At 34.6% G+C, this 20035-nt stretch overlaps 1 protein-coding gene across 2 annotated transcripts in view; it reads right to left on the bottom strand.

Moving 5' to 3' along the window:
* LOC140449698 (uncharacterized) overlaps positions 1-20035 on the bottom strand; it is a 174920-nt gene that overhangs the window by 40489 nt on the left and 114396 nt on the right. Inside the window, exon 3 of one of the 2 annotated variants that reach the window (XM_072542996.1) lies at positions 19476-19566. The exons of the other annotated variant lie outside the window; for it this stretch is intronic. Coding sequence (XP_072399097.1) covers positions 19525-19566 — 42 coding nt within the window. The 3' untranslated portion in view covers positions 19476-19524. The remainder of the gene's footprint in view (positions 1-19475; positions 19567-20035) is intronic. 2 annotated transcript variants of the gene reach the window in all.

Here is a 20035-nt window from a genome sequence, read left to right on the forward strand (position 1 = left end):
TTAAATCTCATAGAGATACTCAAGATACATCAACAGCGGAAACTTCTAGACGCTCCAAAGTTACAAGTTCATCATTATATATCTGTTAAAAACATATGTCTGTCATATGTCTGTTAAAAAAAAAAACAATACCCAAAGAAGAAAAATCTGGCAAGAGAGAGACAAAGGAATCCAAGTGTTTGGAAAATAAATGTCTTGAAGAAACTGTGGCCAAGAATATACAAGTAAAACTGGAAAATTAAGGAAAATGAGAGAATTGGGGCCTGGATGTAACGATGAATTTTAAATGATAAATAAATAAATTTTTTTAGATAAATAAAAAAAAAATTTTCAATTTATCATTACATCCAGGTCCCAATTCTCTCATTTTCCTTAATTTTCCAGTTTTACTTGTATATTCTAGGCCACAGTTTCTTCAAGACAATTATTTTCCAAACACTTGGATCCCTTTGCCTCCCCCTTGCCAGATTTTTCTTCTTAGGGTATTGTTTTTTTTTAACAGACATATTTAATAATGAACTTGTACCTTTGGAGCGTCTATTAGACCAACATAAACGTTATCCTTTATAGATGTTAGTTAATCCATAATTGAAAAACATTGTAAGTAGAGTTACAATATTATTCATATCAGTTGTCGAAATGTATTGACAAATATGATGGTTAATAAAGATTTATATATATTTTGATAAATTCCTTGATATTTTACTGTGATATATGTTCTATAGTTGTGCTGGTAAGTACAGATTTGCATCTTACTAACTCTGTCTCTTTTTGCTACATAAGTTCTTGTTTTATTTCAGGATTATTATCCATACAAAGTTCACTTCTTCTGTAATCTTCTATAAAAATGCTATATTATAAGTTTATACCACAGATAATAATTTCCATTAAAGGTAGTTAATAATAGTAAAATGGCACAAGGTTAACATTAAAATGCCACAAGAAAATAGCCGAACACGGTGCCTAATACGTGAAGCGAAGAAGCAAAACGACCATTTTGCCTCCTTATCCAGCTGTATACAGGGTGAGTCATAACTATTGGGACATAAACTAAGGACAGGTTATTTGGACCAAAATATGGCTATTGGGCCAAATATGCCTTAAAAAAATGTTGCTGAGAAAAAAGATACAGGGTGTTAAAGTTAATTTTTGTTTTTCGTTTTTTGCTAATAGTTTCCCTGTATATTTATAAATTGCTATCAAAATTGGCACAGAGGCATAATCTTAGACATTAAATAGTATTTTATTTACAATTTTACGATTTGTCATATAGGGCGCCACGTGGATCATTCCTAATGATCAAATTGAGTCTAAACTTTTTCTGATGAAACTTTTTAGTAATTTTTATTAGAAAATATGACGTAAACATCATTTTTACGTAAAATTGGTACTCTTGTTTAAACATGATAATTTCAACCGTTTTCGATAAAAACGCAGTCGAACTGCTTAGAGTCTTAAAAAAGGATTTCAAATATTATTTCATTTATGAAAAGTATGCTTTGGACTGTCAGATAATTGTTGTTGGTAAATGTCATTTGTTCAGAGTAAATTATTTTTGATGTGACAGTGTAGTGTAATGTTGCATTTTTTAAAAGTAATCATTACTTTTTTTGATTGAAATGCCTCCTCACAATCATTTTACTAATGAAGAAATGTGAGATATGATTTGCGTATACGCACAAGAAAATTTTTGCGGTCGCTCGGCAGCCAGAAGGTATGGAATGTTATACGCAAACAGAAGGCAACCATATCACAAAACTTTTGCAAGATTATATCGTAGTTTAGGTGAAACTGGGTCATTTCACACTAAAAATCGGGGTGGTCGACCGAAACAAATCACACCTAATCAAGAAGATGAACTTTTGGCTCGAGTAGATGAAAATCCTGAAATAAGTTCAAGACATCTATCAGCAGCAACAGGAGTAAGTCAGTCGTCTATTGTTAGAATTCTAAAAAAAGAGAACCTCCATCCTTATCACTTCACTCCTGTTCAAAATTTACTTCCAACAGATCTTCCACGACGGTTACAGTTTTGCCAACGTATCCTGAATAAACATCGCAATGACAGACACTTTATTAAGAATATTATGTTCACCGACGAAGCAACTTTTACCAGACGAGGGGTTTTTAATTGGCGAAATAGTCATTATTGGGAAGAAGAAAACCCGCATGCTATTAAAGCATGAGTTTAAATTGAATATTTGGTGTGGCATTATGGCGACCAATTACTAGGGCCTTATGTTGTTCCTTCGAATTTAAATGGAGATTCTTATTTATTCATTTTGGAAAATACTCTTAGTGATATTTTAGATGATCTGTCACTGGATGTAAAAATAAAAATGTGGTTTATGCAGGATGGAGCGCCACCTCATTTTTCATTAGCTGTTAGAAATCATCTTAATGACGTATTTCCTCAACGATGGATTGGCAGAGGCAGTGATTTTCAATGGCCACCAAGAAGTCCTGAGTACAATCCGCTGGATTTTTATTTTTGGGGACATATGAAGTCCTTAGTTTATGCCAATGAAATTAATACACGAGACGAACTTTGAAGATACATTCAAAATGCAGCTAATCTTATAAGTGGACAGAATAATATTTTTTTAACGTCCGAAAATCCTTTATAAAAAGAATTAGAAAAGGCATAGAAATAGGAGGAGACCATGTAGAACATTTAGTTTGAGTTTTTGTGAGTTCTTTTAAGTTAAAGTGTGTTTAGTTTTGATTTATCGTCAAAACGGAAACCTTACGTTAGTTGCAACTTTGTTTATTAGTTTGGTATTTGATAGTGGAATTGTAAATAAAATACTATTTCTTGTCTAAGATTATGCCTCTGTGCCAATTTTGATAGCAATTTATAAATATACAGGGAAACTATTAGCAAAAAACGAAAAACAAAAATTAACTTTAACACCCTGTATCTTTTTTCTCAGCAACATTTTATTAAGGCATATTTGGCCCAATTGCCATATTTTGGTTCAAATAACCTGTCCTTAGTCTATGTCCCAATAGTTATGACTCGCCCTGTATAAAAGAAAACCACACATAACTATTTATGTGTCATAATTATTATTTGGTATACATTTTTGTTAGAAGTGTGCCAATAAACGACAACGACACACTAATTTCATATATATATGACACCGCCGCTTACGGCCAGGCGAGAACTCACTCCGTTCTCGTATAAAAGATGAGATTTAGGACTGATTTATCGCTTTATAATAATAGCACGGAAAATTCAAATTTTGTATTCAAACACAGATAGCATGACTCTATGTTTACCTTATACGATCAACAAAGCTTGTCTACTGTTTTTATATGTTTGTCAATGACGTTAATATATTGATTAGATAATAAATTCGCTGCTAAATCTAAAAAATTATGCGTCTATTATATAAAATTGTTCACCTTGCATTAACATAACGACCTGCCTAATGTGGGAATCGGAAGTGATATTTATAATCGTGAGTCTATTTGTTGATACTCATTGGTCACAAAAGGAGTAGTTTTTGTATTATTCACAGGTGATATTATGTATCATAAATATGTCAGAGTATCACTGTCATGGACACATTAAAAATATATGGGAATACTCAGATTCAAAACAATTAAAAGATATATCAAAATTTGAATCTATAATTTAAATTATTTAATAAAATATTAAGATGACGATGGCGATTTTGTCGTTTGAGAACAAAAGAGAAATAGAAGAAATAGTCCAGTTACTGAGTCTTAAAATATGGTAATACCTCCGAATTTTTTATAACTGCATCGATTTCTTTGAAAATTTCAAATTAAGCTTATCTTACCCTCCACTTCAAAAGTTATATACGCTCTAGATGCGCTTTTTGTTTTTAAGGGGTGAAAACTACCCCTTATTGAAGAAACTGGGAAAAACACGGATTTAATTATTTTATGCACTTAAATCTTGTTTATTCGCATAAGGTTAACATTTTAATGTGTTCTCTAATATGAAAATTAATTATTCACAATTTTCAACCCTTAAAACCCTTTAAAAACCCTTAAAAGCTAATACGTTTTATAAAAATAATATAAAAAAAAGTCGTAGCAGATTGAGACATTTCAATTATGTATTTAAATACAAATAAAAATTAATAACCTAGCTATACAATAATATTTTATTTATTGGAAATTTTCAACCCTTACAACCACCGTTATGACAAAAATGAATTAAAAATGAATTCAAAAATATTTTTATCGGTTTGAAACATTTCTTGAGTGCATTTTATTTAACGAAAATTAATTTTCTGCATATAAAATAACTTTTTATGATAATTTCAACATTTCAACCCTCAAAACCAACCCCTTTTTTAAAAGATTAATTTAATATATTTTTATTGGTCTGAAACATTTCTTGAGTGCATTTTATTAAACAAAAATTAATTTCTTGCTGATAAAATATCATTTTATTATAATTTTAACATTTCAACCCTCACAACTACCCCCTTTGTCAAAAATGAATTAAAAAATATTTTTAACGATTTGAAACGTTTTTAGAGTGCATTGTTTGTAGACAAAAATTAATTTTTTACTTATAAAATGAGCCTACTTTTTTCAACCCTTACAAGCATCCCTTTTGATGAAAATAAAATCCTTAAACCCATAACTTAGACATGGACAGAAATAGAAAAAATTTAGTTTATAATATATTACAATTTTTTTATTTTCTAAAAAACTAAAAATAAATCCAATGCTCCAAATTATAAAATTTTTAATAAATCCATGCCCCAAAATTTATTCTAAAAAGTACTATTGCATGCATAAAAAAACGATTTTACAGGTAATTTAACGGGCTATAAGTATAGGAATGTTAAAACATTCTAAAGTCCTTCATGTTTAAAGGGTGAAGGGTCAAAGGGTCGGAGACCAGTGGTTCATGCGCTATACAGCAAACTTCAACCAACTATATCTCCGTTATTTTTTAAGCTACAAAAAAAATTAAAAAATGAAAATTTTTGTTGAAAAAAAACCTATTGTTTGTATTTTGTCATCTTTTATAGTTTTGAAGTTATTATAAAAAAAAATTTTTAAATATTTACAAAAAAATAAAAAATGTAATCATACTTTATTCATAAACTGAGTATTCTAAAGTGGCTAAACTTTTGGATCATACAAAAAAACACTAAAATAAAGTGAATTATATAAGGAAAACAATTTATTTTGATCCTAGTGAACATGACGTTAGTTTTATTGCGTTTTTTTTACAAAAATTTGAGAAACCCATCGTTTTTTGATCGTATCCCACGTACAGTTGGTGCAAAGGACTATACCATCACTCATTTTAAAGGTCTTTTCAAGCTCTTTTAAAAATATTATATGAGTTTTTGTCGAAAAATGTACCCGTTTTCCGATATTTAACGTTAAATACTCGTATTGAAAGACAAAAACAAAAACAAACCTTCTTTGAACAGCCATAACTCAGTTACTATTGAACTGAAAATATTATTAAAAAGCCAATCTTTTTGTTTTTTTATGGGCTTTAATTTTAATCCTTACACTTTTTTGATAAAACTCTTAGTTTCAGAGCTATTCTTAAAAAACCTTTGAAAAACATGTTTTTTTTTTTTAACGAAAAATGACACTTTTCAACAGCGAATAACTCAAAAAGTATTGATCTAGCGAAAAAAATGTTTACTACATTTTTTGTTTGAAATTTCTCCTTCTATCGAATATCGTGGTTATTTTGAGTGAAAAAATTTCCACCCTCGAAAAGGGGTGGCAAACATCCCCAGGGTGGAAGCGCACATCGGCACTATATAACTTTTGTTCCTTAAGTAATTATTTACCAACACACAAAATTTCAAATGAATCGATTTAGTTATAAAGAATTCGTAGGTAAAAACCCTCAGTAACTGATCTAAAATATTGTATAGAGTACAGAAAAAAAGTTAGGGTGTACGAGGTCTGGCTATTAAATAACGAGACTGCGCCTGCAGAAGGCATCCTAGAGGAGAAGAGTGTCAAACGAATGTAGTATTGGATATGGATAGCTGGAATAGATAGTGTCTACTCTTTCAGTACGAAAACACGTTTTTGTCGCTGTAGTACTTTTTCTGTAGAGGTTAGAAAAGAACTTTTTTTTCTGGTGCCGATAACAACGTGTGACGAAAAACATGAGCAACGTATTAATGTGAAATTTATCGTTAAATTAAAAACAAACTCCGACTGAGTACTATAATTTGTTGAAAGAGGCCTATGGTGAGAATTCTCTATCTCGTGTGAGTGTTTTTGAATGGTATAAACGGTTTTCTGAAGGCCGATAGAGCGCCGAAGATGACCAACGTCCAGGTCGACCTGTCTCTATTTCAACTCCGCAAACAGTGACCAAAATAAATGAAATTGTGCACGGAGGTCGTCGTATGAGCATTCGGATGACTGCTGAGACTGTAAACGCCGATAAAGAAACTGTCAGAAAAATTTTACATGACGAATTGAACATGAAGAAAGTCTGTGCGAAGTTGGTCCCAAAAAATTTGACCCCTGACCAAAAGCTCGTCCGTCAACAGATCAGCTCAGATTTTTTTGAGAGGTTAAATGAAGAGCCTAAATTAATGGAAAACATCATCACTTGCGATGAAACCTGGATATTCAAATACGATGTTGAAACTAAGCGACAATCCATGCACTGGAAAACTCTTATACTCTTCCAAGTTGCTGTAATGCATATATTACTTGTTGTAACGATGTTCTGATCATTTAACAGTTCGAACCGTGGGAGTGTCGAAAGTGGGATTCGAAACGGCTATTTAAGGCGTGTGAGTAGCGGAATTAGACAGTCTTGTAGCTAGCGCTCTAGGCTCCCTGACTCGCCGGTGTAGTGAACCTGCGAGCCAACCCGGACAGAGAGATTTCTGTATTGAGGATCGTACTCTGTCCTTAATCAAGCGGAACCCATCGGTACTGTGAATTGAACATTACCGTGGGTCTGCACAGCCGAATATTTTATTTGCGAGTGCGTTCGGAGCTCCCGCTGAATTGAAGCGGAAACGAGCATAAGTCTGCGTGTGATCGACTTCACCTATTTCATTTCTTTATTAGTAATAATTAATTTCTTTTTTTATATAGACGTTCGCCGGGGAGTTCATTCATCGCGGGACCCAGTCGGGGACGTAGAATTCACTTCATTTTTATTTATTGTACGTACGGCGTAGAATTCATTTTATTTTATTTATTGTATATATGCTAAATTAATAGATTTATTTTTTTTTTCAACCTGTGTTTTACTGAGTCTGTCGCCCCGAAAGAGCTACCCATCACATTATATTAGTCTTATACCGTGCGTCCATGAAGTAACGCATAAATTCATTATTAGCCAAATAAACAAAATTATTAGAAATTTCCGAAACAGGTCGATTTTTTAATTTAATTTACTATTTTTTCAAATTATAATATACAGGGTGAACCACCTTCGTATGATAACGTCATCATTCTTATTTTTTAATGGAACCACCATTTTTTTTTTCAATTGATGAATTTTCCTTGCTGAGCTGATTCCAAAAATGTATAAAACGTTGCTTCAAATTGGTACAGGGCGGCAAAATGCAAAAATTCGCAAGTGCGTCCCATTGGCGCACCCAGGGGGGTTTTGGGGGTTTAAATCTCCCCCCAGGGCCCTGTTACTCACACATTTTAATGACTCAAAATGGAGGTAGCATCATAAAAAAATTTCGATGCCTAACCAAAACCTCCCCCCCTCTAGAGACAAATTTTAGGTGCGCTACTGGTGCGTCCATACAGTAACGCATAAAATCATAGATAAACAACATTATTACAAATTACCGAAACAGGTCGATTTTTGATTTTAATTTAAGTACTATTTTTTCAAATTATAATCTAATATACACGGTGAACCACCTTCGCATGATGACGTCATCACCATTTTTTTTAATAAAACTCCCATTTTTTTCAATTTACAAATTTCCCTTGCTGAGCTGATTCCAAAAATGTATAACACGTTGCTTCAAATTGGTACAGGGCGGCAAAATGCAAAAATTCGCAAGTGCGTCACAATGGCGCACCCAGGGGCGTTTTGGGGGTTTAAAACTCCCCCCAGGGCCCTGTTACTCACACATTTTAAGGACTCAAAATGAAGGTAGCATCATAAAAAAATTTCGATGCCTAACCAAAACCCCCCCCCCCTCCAGAGACAAATTTTAGGTGCGCTACTGGTGCGTCCATACAGTAACGCATAAAATTATAGATAAACAACATTATTACAAATTACCGAAACAGGTCGATTTTTGATTTTAATTTACTATTTTTTCAAATTATAATCTAATATACACGGTGAACCACCTTCGCATGATAACGTTATCACCATTTTTTTTAATAAAACTCCCATTTTTTTCAATTTACAAATTTCCCTTGCTGAGCTGATTCCAAAAATCATAACATGTTGCTTCAAATTGGTACAGAGTGGGAAAAATGCAAAAATTCCAAGTTACTCTCCAAATAATAAATGAAGAATAAACGTATTAAACACACTAAATGAAATTTCATATCGTTATACAACTACTAACTACTATATGTTCTAGCAGCTGTTATTAGTAATCCAAGCCCCTGAACCATAAAAATATTTTTAATGTTTACAGTATTTTTTTTTAATTTGACGTTAAAAACTCTCAGCAATATTAAAGTACAAATCCGTATTGTTTACGCTTTACAGAAGGTACGTTTACGTGAAAACTATTCAAGCAATCATTTGCAACTTTTTTTACAAAATGCATTTAACCGAAAGTGATAGGATTGAAATATTAATGATGATTGGTATTGGCGATAAGATGCGCACTCAACAAGAAGTATGCCGATTTTTTCATGGAAGACACCCAGATCCTGAACCAATTTCACAATCTAAGGTAAGCAGAAAAGAGCGAAAATACAAAGAATTAGGCCATATGAGGAATGCAGCAAATCATGGTAGGCCAAAAATTAATGAAAATATTCAACAAGACATAATTTTGGTGTCAGTAGAAAATTAACACTGTACACTGCGAGAATTATCTAGGGATTTTGGTATTGAAAAGTCTTCAGTATCAAATGTTTTTAATAAGGTAAAATACCATCCTTATAAGGTACGTCTTATCCATGAATTGGCTGAAGACGACTTTGACCGAAGAACTGAATTCTGAGAGTATTTGATGAAACAACCTAAAAATTTCATTGATAACGTTTTATTTTCGGACGAGGCAATATTTCATTTAACGGTCACGTTAACCGACAAAACACCCGTTATTGGTCGTATGAAAATCCACACTGGATTTAAGTGTCCCATACGCAAAGACTACAAAAAACGAACGTATGGGCTGGTATTGTGAGGAACACAATAATTATTGGTCCATATTTTTTTATGAAAATTTAACAGAAGTATCATTACTTCCTGATCTGATCCAGCTTTTTCCTGATATTCAAATGTCCACTAATTTAGAACGCAGAATCTGGTTTCAACAAGATGGTGCACCGCCACATTTAGCGGAGCATTTTGAACAGAACTTTTTCACAACGGTGGATAGGAAAAAGGGGACCAGTGGAATGGCTCCCTAGAGCACCTAATTTGAACCAATCAGATTTCTTTTTATGGACTTATTTAAAATCTAAAGTCTACACAAGCAGACCTGATAATATCCGTCAACTACAATACTGAATTAGACAAGAAATAAAGAACATAATACCCGCTATGCTACAGAATGTTAAAGACGAAAGTAATGACCGGTTCAGTCATTGTCTCACGATCAATGGAGAACAATTATTTGAACATTTACTGTAAATTTTCGTTTGTTTATTTCTGTTAATGTATCACAGTAATTGCATAATAGTAAAGTAGCGTATAACAATATGTAATTTAAGTTAATGTGTTTATTACGTTTATCCTTAATTTATTATTGTGATAGTTAACTTGGAATTTTTGCATTTTGCCCCTGCACCAATTTGTAGCAACGTTTTATACATTTTTGGAATCAACTCGGCAAAGGAAATAATATAGATTGAAAAAAAAAGAGGTCCTTTAAAAAAATGGTAATGATGTCATCATACGAAGGTGGTATTTAGCTAATAATGAATTGATGCGTTACTTTATGGACGCACGTGCGAATTTTTGTATTTTGCCACCCTGTATGTACAAATTTGAAGCAACGTAAAGCGAAAAATTGCGCGAAAATAGCAATTCTGCCAGTGGCATAGAATTTGGCTCGAGAGTTTACGGAAAACTTATCAAAAAGAGAATGGAAGATGAATTCTGTGATCTGGAGGCCGAAGAACCTGGCTTTAGAGCAGGTAGATCAACTATTGACCATCTGTTTACTGTTACTCAGCTAATCGAAAAAAAAGTAGCACGAAATCAACCAATACATCTCCTCTACGTAGATCTTAAAAAAGTTTATGATAGTGTGCCACAACAAAAACTCTGGGAAGCTCTGGAGAAAACAAATACATATTAGTGTAACCTTAATCAAGGCTGTTCAAGACCTCTACAAGAACAACACAAGTAAAATAAAGAAAGGTCGGAAGATATCCAAGGGTTTCACTATCAGCAAAGGACTCAAACAAGGATGCTGCGTGTTTTCTACTTTGTTTAAGATCTACTCGGAGCAAGCGATGAAGACGTGGAGAAGAAAATGCAGAAACATGGGAATTCCTCTAAATGACGCAATATTGTACACATTGAGTTTTGCAGATGACCAGATAGTGATGGCCCAAGACTATGAAGACCTCGAATATATGACCCGTAAACTTATCGAAGAATACGAACTATGGGAGCTAGAAGTAAATATCAAGAAAACTGAAGCGAGAAATAAATCACTGTCAAAAATACAAATATTTAAGCATGCAAATAACCAACGATGACAAATTAGACGAAGAAATTAAACTTAGAAATAACCAGGGAAGACAAGCCATCCGGCAATTAAACACTGTACTGTGGGATAAAACAATCTCCAAAGAAAACAAACACAAAATCTATAACAGCATTATAAAAAGCATTGTTACATATGGAAGTGAGGTATGGCAACTGAAAGGACATAGGACATAGAAAGGACAATATAACAGTGGACATCAGAATAAATCAACGAAGATGGTATGGACACGTCCAGAGAATGGATGAACACAGAATACCAAAGAAAGTATTGAATTGGACACCGCATGGAAGAAGAAAGCAAGGTAGACCGAGATTAAGTTGGTGAGAAGGAATCGATAAAGACTTAAGGGAGAGGGGAGTTGAAGAAAACCTTTGGAACGACCGAGATAAATGGAGACTGGAAATCAGAAGACGGCGTAGAACGTAATAAACTGATTGATTGATTGAAAATAGGGTGTACAATACCTACACTTTTTGCCAAGTATGGCAAGGATATGTCAAATAGTTTTAAAGTACTGGTTACAAATAGTTTTTAAATTTTTAAATAAAACCCTGTAACTCAGTAAAAAGCAACATTTTAGTTAAGTGATTTGGGTTAAACCTTAGTAGGAATCTACAGTTAAAATATTTCCAATTATTAATGAAACACGCTGTATAAGATATACATGTTCGGATTATCCGTGCCACGTCCAGTCCCATGGAGTACGGATAACCCAGGTTCTACTGTATCTCGAATATTTTCAAATGGGTATCTAAAAACAATAAGTCAGCAGGTCCGGACAATGTACCCTGCGAAATATTAAAAATCCTATGTAAATCAGACAAACAGTTCCTTGATAATCTAGTTGAACTTTTTAACAACATATATAATAGCGGTAAAATCCCGGAGAACTGGCTGCAGTCAACATTTATTACAATCCCGAAGAAACCAAATGCCCAGATCTGTGATGACTACCGGCTTATAAGCTTGATCAATCATGTCACTAAAGCGTTCACTAAGATCATTCATAGAAGAATATATGATAAATGTGAGTCAAATATTGATAGATCGCAGTTTGGCTTTCGGAAAGCACTTGGAACTAGAGAAGCAATTTTCGCTTTCCAGGTGCTTATACAGCGGTGTAGAGACGTTGATAAGGACGTGTATTTGTGCTTTGTGGATTTTAGAAAAGCATTTGACAATGTCAATCATGAACAATCGATAGATATTCTGCGAAAGACAGGTATTGACGACAAGGACATTCGAATTGTGGCAAACCTATACTGGGGTCAAACAGCAAGAGCAAAAATTGGCAACGAACTCACTGAAAGTGTGCAGATCAAAAGAGATGTCCGTCAGGGGTGTATATTATCCCCACTCCTATTCAATATTTATTCCGAAGAAATATTTAACAAATGTATGGAAAATGCAAATGAAGGCATAAAAATAAACGAACGAGTTAACGAACAATATAAGATATGCCGACGACACGGTGATCCTTGCCAGTACCATAGACGAATTACAGCAGGTAATGGAAAGAGTTTATTCAGTTAGTGAGGAATACGGCCTGAGCCTCAAATTCAAGAAGACAAAGTGGATGCTGATAAGCAGGAAGCAACAGCCTGCTCGACAGTTACGGATAAGTAACATACTAATTGACCATGTAGAATCTTATGTGTACCTTGGCACCAACGTAAATGCAAAATGGGAACAGGCCACAGAAATTAAGGCGAGAATAGAACGAGCTAGAGCAGCATTTAGCAATATGAAAAAGCTCCTCATAAGCAGGGATTTGTCTCTTCCCCTAAAACTACGTCTAGTTAAATGCTACATTTTTCCGATCTTACTGTATGGTGTGGAGGCCTGGACGCTGACGGAGACGCTCACGAGAAAACTAGAAGCATTCGAAATGTGGGTGTACCGACGCATTCTTCGTATATCCTGGACCGAACATGGCACCAACATAGAGGTAATCCAAAGAATCGGAAAGGAGAAAGTAATCGTGAATACAATTAAACAAAGAAAGCTTGAATATCTAGGCCACATATTGAGACACGATAAGTACCGTCTACTGCAATTGATTGTCCAGGGAAAAATAGACAGTAAGCGAGGGCCAGGCAGGAGAAGACACTCGTGGCTCCAAAATCTGAGGAAGTGGTTCGGGCTCACATCGGTCGAACTATTCAGAAGCGCCGCAAACAAGATCAGAATTGCCATGTTAAATAGCCAACGTTCGCAACGGACAGGGCACTTGAAGAAGAAGAAGAAGGGTATCTTGCGGCTCATAATCCAGAACAAAATAAATATTTAAAAGTTGCTTCGAAAGTTGGAGTGGTCATTAGAATTATGACATACATGACAACAGAGGTGGCACATGAAGAAAAGAAGATTTTTCTCACAGTGAACATACATCATACATTAATTGATGTTTGGTATTATTTTAACCTTTAACAGTTTCTAATTTTTACGACTATTTTTCAGGTGAACTAAATACATCTATAACTGTCCTGGAACACGCCATCCATTCAATAAAACACCGTCTCTAATTTATTACAGATATAAATATAACCTCTAGAACAATGGGTAGCCCACTTAGAGAACTGTTTATATATCACGGATGTAACACTGTTAAGTAGCCTTATAAAATCACGATAAGTATGTCCGTCCAGTTGAAACTAAGAACAATGCAATGCCTGAACCGAAGAGTAAGTAATAATAATAAAAATTCCGATGGCGTTGTTCATATAAAACGAAAGTGATACTTTTGTTAGCTACTTTGGTATGCTTAAGCGGTGAATTAGTATTTTTAGTCCAGTGAAATTATGCTCATTCAACGGGAATTACCCATAAGATTGTAATTTTAAGATCTTGAGAAAAGTCTTTAATTTCAATAAATATAAAAATGTAATACGGTTTAACTTAAATAATCTAGTACTTGTCTAACACTAAATCGTATGTACCCCACACTTTTGGGTGAATTCTTGCATATTTTAATGCATAAAAAACTAACATGGATAATGCGAAAGGCGAAGAAAATTGTATGCGATTACATTGTACAGATGTTTCACACAAAATCAGACTTTTGAACAAAAAAATAATTACCTACGTAAAATATTGTTTGTTTCCATAATTAATGGTGTTAAAGTTGAAAATGAAAAAAAACCATTGGCCATATTTTTTTTACTACCCGGTACAATCTTCCTTAATTTGACAGCATAAGAAACAACATCATCAGGAAACAATATAGCATACAAGATGTAATCAGATGGGGTAGGTAAAGACGAAGAGAATGGTACAATCAGAGAATTTTTTGTCTCTTCTTCTTCTTCTTCTTTATAAGCAATTCTGCTTGTTCATTGGCGGATTAATACCTCTATGGAAGGTTATCACTCCATCTTTTGCGCGGTCTTACGATACTTCTTCTGCCGATTGGTGACTTACCTCTTGCTATTTTGACATAACGCCTCCGTTCGGCTCGCGGACATAAGAATACGGCCGAGGTCAGAAGGCCCTGCCTGTCGTAAGAGGCGACTAATGGGCAGGAATTGAGAGGTGGAGAGCCGTCGCTTGAGGTGTCGGGTTTGTAGAAACGCACACGGACGCTTAGGCGTCACGGTCACCGGCCTACACTCCTAGTATCCGAGACAAGACTCTCGTGGGACCACTCTACTCTCATTCCAAGAAAACCAGGCGAGGTTGAACGAGCTGGACCAGTACACACCTCTCTTGGCCTTGTGTCAAGCGTGGTGTTGGTGTCCCGGCACGTACCCGTCAGAAGATTTAAGAGTGGTAGAGGAGAGATCCTCGGCGGCGACCTGTCTACGTGTGAGGTGGAAATTCCTCTGCCTACGTCACCTATCCCCCCGTGGGAGGGGATAACGGGTAGGTGAGGTAATCGCAACACAGGTAGTACGGGGAAGGTGGAGCCCCACGAAACGTGCCTGGCGTACGTGACGTGGCACCTTCATTTTGGTGTCGGACTCGTAGGGGCAGTGTATTCGTTAATGGTCGTATAGCCGAAAGGCCAGGAAGACCAGGGTCCTGTCAGTTTTTAAAAAATTGGAGGGCACAAAGCTTATCAATGCTATTTTGACGACACAGGTCTCCTCCATTCTGCTTATGTGGTTATTCCATTCTTTTGTTGTATTTTGTGTCCATTCATTTGTATACTGTACGTTACATTTTCTTCTGTCTTCACTTCGCTTTCGATTTATCAGCGTATTTCCTGTAATTCTTCTCAGTACTCCCATCTCTGCCATTTCTAGCAGTATTTGCGTTGTGGCTGTGTCGGGTCATGTTTCTGACGCATATATCATTATTGGCCTTACACTGGCTTTATAAATTATTGATTTCATCTCAGTGTTAATGTGTCTGTTTCGCCATATAGTGTTATTAAGGCATCCTGCCAGTCTATTTGCTTTTTGTACTTGATCTATCACTTCTTTGTCCAGGTCTCCATAGCTAGACAGTTTAATTCCCAGGTATTTTATTTCCATTATTTGTTCAATACTGATGCCATCAATTTCTATTTTTCATCTGGTTTGTTCTTTGCTGACTACTATTGTTTTAGTTTTGTGAGATGAGATTGTCATATTAATTTCTTTCACTCTTATGTTAAATCTGTGGACCAGTCTTTGCAGACTATCTTTATCTTGGGCTATCAATATTGCGTCGTCTGCGTAACAGAGTATTTTTATTTCTTTGCTTCTCATTCTGTATCCTCTTCCTTTGTTAACGTTTTGATGATTTCACCCATGATTAAATTGAAGAGCATGAGGCTCAATGAATCCCCTTGTCTTATTCCGCTGCCATTTATATAAGTTCTGTAAGTTGTCCATCGATTCTGACTTCCGTTTTGTTGTTCTGGTAGATGTTTTCGATAGTTTTTATAATATTTAAGAGAACTTCTCTATTATAGAGAAGATGGATTACATCTCTGAGTCTTACTCTACCAAACGCTTTTTTTAGGTCAATCAGACACAGAAATGCTGGTCTATTATACTCTAGTGATTTCTCAGTAATTTTCTTTATATTGTTCTGAAGCTATTTTCTTGTGGCATTTTAAATTAATTAATATTTAAATGGGAATAAGCCACAATTAAAGGTTAAAATACATTTATTGACGTTTCAATTTCCACTTCGGAAATCGTTCTCAAAATACAAACATTAGTAAATTAAACAAATTTTGTTTTTGTTACTTAGTGAAAAATTCTTCTAATAATTTAATTTTATCTGACTCATCTATATTGACAATTCAGACATACATTATACATTTTAAAGTAGACGACTTTAAAATGATATTGCTAATATTGTTGAGTTGCGTTCCTGGGACGACTTTACTTATAATTGAATTGAAAAAAAAATTGAAACGTCAATAAATGTATTTTAACCTTTAATTGTGGCTTATTCCCATTTAAATATTAATTAATTTTCTTTATAACGAATATTGCATCTGTACACGATCTTCCACTACGAGAACCCTGTTCATCTGCTAAACTTATCTTCTGATTTATTAGCACTTGTAAAATTTTAGTTGTAAGTTTTAGAGTATTTAACAAGTTTATACCTCTGTAGTTTTCTAGCTGTTTTTTATCTCGTTTTTTGAATAGTAGAATTAGTTCGCTTGTTCTTCATTCTTCTAGTATTTTATTGTGTTTTATAATTTTATTAATTAATATTGTTAATTGTTCTATCATTGCTGCTCCACAATATTTCAGTAAATCGTTTGGTATCCCGTCTTTACCTGCTGTTTTTCTGTTGTTCAGGTTTTCAAGTATTTTCCGAACTTCCAGTACATTTATATTAAGTTCTTCATTTGTGGTAATTTCTGGTGTTTCCGGTTTCATCGTCGTTTGTTCTTCCTCTGCATAGAGCTTTTTTGGGTAGTCAACCGACTATCCTTTTCTATGTGTTTTGGTTCTATTAGTTCCTTTACCTCCGTTCTTTGACCTCTAATAAAGCGCCATATTTCCTTTTGCAGACCGTAAAAATCATGTCCCATTTCTTTCGAAAAGCGTTCCTAGTAATCATTTTTTATTTTTCTTACAAGTGCGTGTGTTTTGTTTCTAATTGTCTTGTAATTATGGTATGTCTCTTGTGTTTTGGTTGACATGTATTTCAGGTAAGCTTTTTTTTTTCGTTACATTTTTCCTTCACACCTGTACATGTACAAAACCATGGAGTTCTTCGCCTTGGGAACGATTTATTTTTATTTATATTACTTTCACCAATAACTTCCTTGTCCGAGGCTAAGATATTAGACTTAATTTTTCCCCAGCTTTCTTCTACTCCTTCACTTACTGTGATCTATGTGTTTCTGCTTTTTTCGGTTATTCTTTTTTGGAATAGGTATCTTATAGTGTCATTCTGTAAACTTTCGACTTTTATCTTTGTGGTGTATTCTGGTGTTTTGTTATCACATATATGTGTTTTCATTCGGATTTTGCACAATACCAATTTATGATAGCTTCCTATTTCTCCTAATTTTTTGTTGAAGCTGAGAATATTTAGTTATGTCCATTTCTAGTGGGAAACCCTGTATACATTCTGAAGGTGTACATAAAGAGTCTATAAAACATATAGAAAGTTTGGGATTGGTTTGCTGCAGTTTTCCGATTCTATTTCATATTATTATGTATTTATATGACTACCGATGTATCTACTGCAATAAAACTCCGAGAAATGATCGCAGTCCTATACGGACGAATCCACTAAATCCTATTTTTATAATTCATCACCTCCGGATGCATAGCTGGATGTAACATGTAACTAACAGAAAGGGCACACTTCTGGTATTTGCTAAACATTTATTTGTTAACAGCGACGTCGCAAAATGCAAATACTTTTATTTATTTTTAGAAGAAAACTGCAGTTCTAAAAACCTATTTCTAAAAAAAATTTCATAATGTAATTTTATAATAAATATTGCATTATCGGCATTTTTTACCTTTCCGTTGACAGCTAGAAAACAGTTAAGATTAAAGATATATTTCTGATTCTTCAAATGACAAAAGAATTGATTGCAACCCACCAAAAAAAATATTAACGAAAAAATTACGTTATTGGGTGGTGGGGGGAGGAGGGTGGAAGGTTAAAATTGCGCTGAGCCTTATTTTTTAATCACGTAGAACGTAAAAAAATGACAAAACCTAAATTCTAGTAGTGAGGCTGCGAATAGTGCAGCTGCGTTGGGGAGGGTGATGCCCAAAATTGGGGAACCCAAATCCGAAAGGAGGAGGGTCTTACACGGTGTTGTACAGTCAATCGTCCTCTACGCGGCACCAGTCTGGAACAAGGCGGTAGAGATAACGGCCTATAGGAGGCTCATGACACAAGTGGATAGAACAAGTCTGTTGCGAGTGGCATGCGCCTACAGGACTGTGTCTGCGGCAGCCTTGTGGACCATCACTGGATGTGTTCCGTTGCATGTTTTGGCGGTGGAAAGAAAAGAGTTATATGAGAGAAGAGGCCCAAACCTTACTGTCGCCGAGAGAAGACAGGAAAGGGAAAGGTCAACTGAAAGATGGCAAGAAGAATGGTACAACACGGAAGATGTGGCACAGTGGACGAAAATGCTGATCCCGAACATAAGAGATTGGGTGGACTGTGACCACAGGCGACTGGATTATTTCCTGACGCAAGTGGTCACAGGACACGGGTGTTTTAGGGCCTACCTCTCTAGGTTCGGAAAGTCTGATACAGATGAGTGCCTATACTGTGGATACTCGGACACTGTACAACAGAATGGAGAGAGAGAGACAGGTGTGAATTTTGTTACAGTGGGAGAAATGATTGAGAGAATGATTGAAAATAAATCAGGTTGGACTAACATACACAGCTATATCCGTGCAGTGATCAAGAAAAAGGAAGAGGAAGAAAGACAGCTGGACCAACGACAAAGGTAAGAGTGAAAGATGCTGGAAGTTGAAGCTAGAAAAGTGGGTCACACTGTATGAGTTAGATAGGCGTGTGTCAGACTGTGGGGAAGGAGGAAATGACAAAACCTAAATTCTAGTAGTGAGGGCACGTTGCCTATTTTAACGGGGGGTACCCCTTCTATTGTAGTGTATTATAGCCTAACATATAACTAGAGTGTGACAGGTCGACTTAAAATGAAGTTAAAACTTATAAAAATCAATCTATAACTGAGATTTGCTTTTAAAACTTTTGGATATAATATTTTATATCAATCAAAATCTAATTTTTACATATGATGCAAATCTAACCAACATTAATCCTTAGTTAATAGGTACCGCTTTCGAAGTTTAAAACACTCGGCTTGAACCACAAATAACAAAGCGATGTCTAAAGCGAAATGAGTCACCCCAAACAATGTTTGGCACCGAATGAACAAGCGGAAAACAACTCTGTGTCTGTCAAATATTCTGGACCGGCTTTTAGTAGTAAAAATAGAAGGAACACAAGACAAATTGTCTACAAATACCGTTAGATATTTTTTAATAACATGAATGACATACAAATTATGATGCATCATCAAAAATATATAGCTAGTACTAAATGACGAATCGTAAAATAATGTTTATATTATAAAACAACGAGCAAATTTCACTGGACCATAATTCGTGTTAGTAAGTGTAGTAAAAGTGCACTTTAAATCTAACTTACGAAGAACATTACAGAGTTAAACTTGAATTAGCCGAAGAAGCGTCGATTGTCAGAAGTCACCACCAACCATATTATTTAGCAAAGAGGATACCTGAATAAGCAAATAACATGCTAAAACGTACTAAAAATACTCATAAAAATGTCTAAAAATATAATACATACACATTCTCGTAACATGTAATCATAGTGAGCCTTGTATAATAGATATTTATATTTATAGAGGAAAAACATTTCAAACACAAAATATCAACGACCGTGTCTGTTTCACTTTATAAAAACCTTTTTTTTGTATATATAAATTTGATACATCATGCGGGTTGTTATTCATCGCAGTGACAATAGAATATATTCTATTTACACTTTTTCTGGTTTCATAAATAATGGTATATAGATTAAAATAATCGTTTTGTCAATGGTAACTTGTTTTCGAATATTAGTTTATACCTAATCATATACGCCTCTAGTTTCTAATGAGAATTTCGTTAATTTATGAAGAGGGAAATATATACAGGGTGAATCATCACTAACGGGACGGAAGATTACAGCGAAAGCGTAAAAGA

This window comes from Diabrotica undecimpunctata, chromosome 9, assembly GCF_040954645.1.
Source record: "Diabrotica undecimpunctata isolate CICGRU chromosome 9, icDiaUnde3, whole genome shotgun sequence".
Classification (NCBI taxonomy): domain Eukaryota; kingdom Metazoa; phylum Arthropoda; class Insecta; order Coleoptera; family Chrysomelidae; genus Diabrotica; species Diabrotica undecimpunctata.